Source organism: Ipomoea triloba, chromosome 4 (genome assembly GCF_003576645.1).
Source record: "Ipomoea triloba cultivar NCNSP0323 chromosome 4, ASM357664v1".
Taxonomy (NCBI): domain Eukaryota; kingdom Viridiplantae; phylum Streptophyta; class Magnoliopsida; order Solanales; family Convolvulaceae; genus Ipomoea; species Ipomoea triloba.
The window spans coordinates 7494020-7501531 of NC_044919.1; the positions used below are offsets into that span (position 1 = coordinate 7494020).

At 36.2% G+C, this 7512-nt stretch overlaps 1 protein-coding gene across 1 annotated transcript; it reads right to left on the bottom strand.

The window, feature by feature from the left end:
• Positions 1 to 221: 221 nt before the first annotated feature.
• Positions 222 to 4994, bottom strand: LOC116016916 (bifunctional 3-dehydroquinate dehydratase/shikimate dehydrogenase, chloroplastic-like). The gene is made up of 11 exons (XM_031257369.1): positions 4877 to 4994; positions 4509 to 4747; positions 3526 to 3631; positions 2489 to 2707; positions 1874 to 2220; positions 1592 to 1655; positions 1385 to 1493; positions 1166 to 1303; positions 891 to 1039; positions 587 to 749; positions 222 to 483 (listed from the first exon to the last, which is right to left on the bottom strand). The coding sequence occupies exons 1-11, from the start codon at positions 4883 to 4885 to the stop codon at positions 443 to 445; spliced, it is 1584 nt and encodes a 527-aa protein (XP_031113229.1). The 5' UTR covers positions 4886 to 4994; the 3' UTR covers positions 222 to 442.
• Between the last annotated feature and the right edge of the window lie 2518 nt (positions 4995 to 7512).

The window sequence follows — 7512 nt, forward strand, 5'->3', positions numbered from 1 at the left end:
CAAATCAGACAGACATTACGGTACGGGGCTGAGGGAGTAAAAACTAATATTCAAACCATCCCCCCACCCCCTTCCAATTTTCCTTTTTCTTGCAATGATGATTGAATTTGGGTTGCCTACCAATGGAGACTGGGAGGTGCTAAGTTTCTCAAAAGTATGACGTAACGTTGTATGGCACCGTAGAAAATTTCTACTAAAAATATTTTTAATAGTAAACTAGAGGACTCAAATGAATAATTATTTTATGATAAAACTTTAAAATTTCAACATAGTACTGATAGTAGTTCTAGAATACTTATTTCTGAGCAGAAGATGAAGAAATGAGGGGTGTGGGAGTTTCTCCCTGTTCTCTCTCAGTGGATAACAATGCTTTCAAATCTTAGGCGAAGAAGAAACGAGGTGATGCATGCCAGTACATGATTGAGATGTCAAAACCTTGCTTTCAATATTTTGACATGATACTTTTAAACAGTTCCTTTGGTGCTGCATGAACATGATGAATAACAATTTGAAGATAATTAGAGGTAGTCACATACACCAGGACGGTTAAAACGTACAGAAGCAGCATTAACCAAATTCATCTTACCGGGCAATCCAGTGAACCTCTCGTATTGTTCGTATGCTTGCCCTATGAACATTTCTACTCCAGTAACAATTTCTGCACCACATTCTTCTGCTTCCCGCAACAATCTAGTAATTTTTGGAGTATAGACAGCGTCAAAAACTAGTGAATAGCAACTCAAAGCTTCCTGCAAAATTAGTCACAGTTTGTTTCAGTGTTCACAGCCAAACGAAAATGAGGAACAGTGCAAACAACTAATTACAGGCATTGAAGATCAACTCATTCAATTAGTTCTTTGATCTGAAATGGGCAATTCAAAGAGGGAAACCTTCGGAGCCGGTGTCTCATCAATCTTCGGTTGCATTCCAATGGAGGTGGTGTTTGCCAGAATCATGCCATTTTCTGGATGGAAAGTACTAAGTTCTGCAAGAGACAAAGCCTGTCCTCCAACTATATCAGCCAGCTCTCTCGCTCGCTCTTCAAAAAGCACATTTATCAGTTTTCAACACATAGTAATAATATAGGACAATTAAGCATGATCCCAACAGTGTAATAAATGACAATACTACACAGCATTTTTTAAAAAAGAAATTAGGGTCTAACCATAGGTGCGATTAGCAACCACCACCTTTGCACCTTTTTCTTTTGCACCATAAGCAAGTGCTTTGCCAGCACCGCCAGCACCGATTACCACAAATATTTTACCAGCCAAGGGTCCATCAACAGGATTATGAGGTAAACCTGTAAAAGATCATCAGTTTGAACAACTTGAACATCTAAAGAACAACTCATTTTAATAAGACAGCAAATTTAAAAATAAACCTCGCAAGCCATCCTCAATAGCAGAAATTGCACCAACATAATCAGTATTGCAGCCAAATAATTTCCCATCAGCAGGTTTCCTTATAATGCAATTTACAGCCCCTATTGACTGAAGAGAGTTCAAGAAACAAATTAATTGAACGCAATACAGGAAATTATCAAAGCATGAAGAAACATTATTTCATTAATAGAACAATTATCAGATACCTTAGCAATAGGATCAACTTCATCACAGTTTGCAAGGGCAGCCTCCTTGTGAGGAATGGTACAACTGCAACATGTAAAGTTGAATCACTATTAAAAACAAAGCCTTTTATTATTTTGCAAAAGGAGGAAGGGGGAGGGGGGGGGGGGGGGGGGTTGCAGTATTGAAATAACTATCTATTCAACAAATGCAGATATCAATGTCGGACCAGATGCACAAAGATGCAAAAGACAATACATAAATGAATGTGACAGATGATAGTACATTGTATTCAAGTAACAAACCTGAAACCAGCAAAATCAGAAGAGGAATAGGTCTGCAAGAAATTTGCAACATCATCTACCAGAAGAGGAATATAAACTCCATTGAACCCAATCGATCTAAAAGCTTTGTTGTACAATATAGGTGATTTGCTATGACCAACAGGCTTCCCAATAATACCAAATACTTTGGTGTCTGGCCCAATGTGTCTGAAGTTGTACAAATACAAAAGATCTTGAATAGTTGGTTGCCCAGGAGCTGATTCTCTTCCCGTTTCCAGAGTACCAAATGCGAGATAACTCCCAAACTTTGGGGAAAGTATCCGAGAGATCAAGCCCTTTTCTCCCATGGCCATGGATATTATTGGCAGCTGAGGATAGTTCAGATCTTTTAAAGATTATATTTAAAATAATCCTCTGAGAGAACTAATTCTATTCAGCATGCGTGTAAAAACATGAGGATAGAAACTAAAGAAATTCGATAAAATAATATGGAATTCCAAGCAATAAGTAGCAGAAAGAAAGCGGCAAAAAGTGGTTGAAGAATCTCCCATATATGTCATGACAAAAATTCCTTATTGTAAAAAGAGGATAACAAGTTTAACTGCCAAAGAAAGTTTTACTACTTGTAATACTTACTTGAGAGTGTAGAGTAATTTTGAAAATGCGAGCTACATCAGTGATATCCAATGCATATGTTGCGATCTTCACTATGTCAGCTCCTGACTCTTGTATCCTTGCTACAAGATCACTAAGCTCCTCAACAGATGGTGTATTATGATAATTGTGAGATGAAACTATGATTTTGCATTTTGCAGGCTTATTTCCATGTAGCAAACTATTAAACTCGTGAACAACCTTCACAAAACAAGCAGTAGATGGAATTTAGTAACTGGCATGTACAAGAGGAGTGCACGAAAATACTATTTAATCTCAGAAGCAACAATTTTTAAAACAACAGTAATATGACATAGTGTAATCATACTTCCTCCAATAAATTCATTATGCTTTCTCCAATAAATTCAAGCACTAATCTTCAGTTTATCAAGAAAAAGCTGTATTCAGAATTATGTTTTGCACTTATCAAGAAAAGAATGCATTTCAAACTATATCTATCTAAAATCTAAATCTAATCTATCTAAAATAAAAAACTAATAAGAGGGAATACAAGTTAGTACCCCTAATTTATATCCATATTTCTATGCTTATTGAGTTATACATTACACTACAAATATTATACTATCATTTTTATCAAACAAAATTACCCTTACACCGTTAAACTTCCATTAGTATATTAAATGCTACCATAATTATATTTAATGATTTATCATATCCTAAATTCTTACTTTAACAATTTTTAATCATACCATAATTATTACGCAAATTATCAACTATACTTTTTAATAAAATATGAATTCTACAAGACTACAACTATGAATTTTATGACTTTTTTTAAAATTTATATACTATTATTTCTTAAAAAATATTTCAATATAACTATGATTTTAACATTGAGTAACAATATTGGGCATTTATTTTTGTGCATTGCACATAGAAAGGACTAGTATTAAAAATAAAACCTATCCTTTTATACTTCCCATTGTACCGAGTATCATAAATACTTTTTCACACAGGTTAGGCATTTAGTGCAGGAGAAGAAGGAATCTTATTGTCACCTTCAGTTCAATATCTATATAGTCAGCTCCCAACTCCATTGCCAAATGAAGTGCATCCAATCGGCTCTTTTCATCACCATCATACTGGCCACCTTCCCATGTTGGCCTACATAAGCATGTTGCATTAGAGAGTTTTGAAATGACACTCTTGAATGTCTGTGAAGTAGAAGATACTATTATGATATAACTTAATAGGGCCACTTCAAGCATGCAAATATTTCAAACAAATAATTCATTAAAATTCCCACTTTGATTTTCTATATCCTTGAAATTTTAAGTTAAAGGGCTTATTTTCCTTGTCATTCTGAGAATTGCTTGCTTGCATTATCTACATTTGGACTTTTTCCAAACATTTGATTTTTTTTCCAATTTTAATTGAAGCAAAGAAAAATAAATACTCTGTATTATTATTTTCAATTGAGCAAACTAAATAAAGCAGTAATGCAGTATCCCCCTCTATCATAATGAATTTCACACTATCAGCACCAATAAATCATCGGTACTCAAATGTAGGAACAATTTCTGTATAAGTTTCTTTGGCAATCAAAGTACTAAAGAAAGTACTAAAGAGATAAGCTTAGCAATCAACTAATCATTTACTTTCTAGGCATTTAATGATCTGCACACAAATCAGTATCTCTTTCTCTTCCTTTCCATCTTTTTGTTTAAAAGCAATGATAAAAATTATGAGAACATTATCTTCCCTTCACCATCAAGTAGTATCAATACTCATCTTCCCCCCACCCCCTCCCTCTCTTCAGATTTTTTGTTTTATCCTGCTAGTTGAAAACTTTGCATCACTAAAAATTCAAGATTCTAGGAAAAAAGCATACATACTTAAGCAACACGGTAATGGCAAGGTTTTTTCAACATTTTGATTGTAGCTACTATATTAAGATTAAGATGTAATTATAACATATCATCGTTATCCTTTTGAAATTCCCGCCAGTGACATGACAAGAGCAGAGAATAAAAAGCGAAACCTGTAAGTGAATAGAGTCGGCAACGAACAATGCTCAATCATGGTTGAGATATCGTGGCGAGGGTTGAAGCTCTTCAAGCTATCCAATCGAAGTTCCACGAGGTCAGCTCCGCTCTCTTTTGCCTTCTGCATTAGATTCAGCATCTGGTCAACACTATCCGCCATTAGCGGAGCGCAAATTAGCGTCTGGCTCTTCCCCTTCCCAGCCTCCTCCATCTTCTTCACTTCGGAACCCGCATCCTTAACAGAAATACGATCGAAAAATTCAGAAGCGTTAGAGCACCACGAAAGAAGAAGAAAATTAAATTTCAAGCATTTATAAATTCAGAAAAGCAGACAAGGAAATAGAAATTCAATGAAGAGACTCACCAGCTCCATCGCCTAAACACTGTAACAGTGACGTACGTACTAAAGAGAGGCTGCGAACAAGAGGGGGAGGGGGAGGAGTCACTGCGAGTGATGAACTGATGATGTTGGTTGGTGGAAATCGTAATGAGATTTTAGTTGGTGAAGTATTGACTTTGACGACACAATGATCTTTTCTTTCCTTCTTAGTTGTCTGATTGGTTTAACGAGAGACTAAATTATTTTTAATCTAATTTTTCATAATATTAAATTTAGCATTAATATATAAAATTTATATATTTAGAAACTACATTAAAAGTACTATTAAACAAAAAAAAATTTAAATTTAAAATAATAAAAAATTACTAAAGAAAATAAACAATAAAGAAAGAGTTGATTTGATCAATGAATAGTAAATAGGACAGGTAAAATGAGACAGATGGAGTAATTTTTATCTAAAACCAAAATAATTTAATGAAAAAATTACTTTATATATATATATATATATATATATATATATATATATATATTTAGTACACTCTAACATGAGACTTTTCTTTATTGAAAGAAACACTGATATCATCAAATCACAAGAAAAAAATTTCTAATAAAAGATAATAAAATTGTTGTATGATAGAAATAGATGAGAAAACACATTGATGGATACCCCCACTAGGGTACCTGACCCGTGAAGACCGGTATCTGGAGCTCGTCGACTGATCAGTCCAATGAATATGTAGCTCGTGGTTGTACGACTTGTGTGGCTTAGTTCATGCAGGCAATCGGGAAGCACGCCCCACCAGTGCGCCCTAAAAGTCGGTTACCATGTAGAATTTGAAATCTTAGACGAAATTTGGAGAATCTTGTCTAATGCAGAATTTGGTAACTTCTATGTCAGTTAGTCAGTTCCAAATTACCTTCCTAACTTATATTTGTTAAGAATTCTACTTATTTCCTTGTGTAGGCTCAATATTCTTGTATAAATACCCATGTGGTCACATTGTTAGGGGTTCTGATTCAAATACAAGTATAATTGTTCTTTAATTGTGCTTATACTTTCTCCTTAATATTTTCTCTAAGCTCTACGATATTGTTGGCCAGACGAAACGGTTGTCGCGCAGCCGTAAAACCGACATTGGCGCCGTCCATGGGGACTGTTAGCACTGAAAATTCAAATAACGTTATTGGGCCGTGACTGATAATTGGTTATTCAATTAATTGCTTTAATTAATTAAATTGGGCTGATATTTATTTAATTGGGTTGATTAAATGGCCTAATAAATAATTGGTTGGCCTAGTTAATTAATCTAAAGTAATTGTTGCTGAACTGTTGGCCCAAATTCAAGGAATATATTTAATTGAGTTGGACCAGACTATCAATTGGGCTGCTCAAATTGACGGGCTTGGACTTGGTTTGGCCCATCAAAGTACATGTGGATCACATAATTTGTGGAAAGATGTGGGTATTATAAAATCAATTCAAAATTATAAAATCATGAACCTGGACATGATGATGTCCAGGTACATTCCTTGAATTTAATTCAAAATATTAAATTAAATTCAAAGGATGTGGTTTGTTAGATTTTCTATACTCCCCCACCACTATAAATAGTGGTTTCACTTTGAAGATTAAGGACATTGAAGATTAGAAGACTTTGAAGCTCTGAAGATCTGCATCCATTGAAGATTAGAAGACTTTGAAGCTCTGAAGATCTGCATCTCACCAAGATTAGAAGACTTTGAAGCTCTGAAGATCTGCATCTCACCGGGAGGAGCACGCCTGCAATTTATTAAGATCTGCATCTCACCGGGAGGAGCACGCCTGCAATTTATTTGCACGAAGGACTCGCTTGCAATTTATTTGCACCGAGCACCTGCAATTATTTGCATCGGGAGGACACGCTTGCAATTTATTTGCACCAAGCACCTGCAATTATTTGCACCGGGAGCACGCCTGCAGTATATCTGCACTGAGAAGCACGCCGTTTGAGTACCAAACTCGGCATACGTCCAACTCGGCATAAGTCCAGTTCAACATACTTTGAACTCGACATACGTCCAACTCGGCATAAGTCCAGTTCAACATACTTTGAACTTGGCATACGTCCAACTCGGCATAAGTCCAGTTCAACATACTTTGAACTTGGCATACTTCCAACTCGGCATAAGTCCAGTTCAACATACTTTGAACTTGGCATACTTCCAACTCGGCATAAGTCCTGTTCAACATACTTTGAACTTGGCATACGTCCAACTCCGCCTAAGTCCAGTTCAACATACTTTGAACTCGGTATACTTCCAGTTCAGCATACTCTGAACTTGGCGCAACTCGGCATAAGTCCAGTTCAGCATACTTTGAACTCGGCCTACTTCCAGTTCGGCATACCCCGAACTCAGCATAGCTCGGCATAACTCGGCAAAACTCGGCATAGCTCGACATAACTCGGCACGCCTCCAGTTCAGCATACTTTGAACTCGGTCTACTTCTAAGTTCGGCTTACTCCGAACTCGGCATAGCTCGGCATAGTTTGGCATACCCCGAACTCGGCATAACTCAGCACCTCTCCAATTCGGCATACTCCGAACTCGGCACAACAAGGCATACTTCCAGTTCAACATACTCTGAACTCGGCACACTTCCAATTCGGCATATTCCGAAT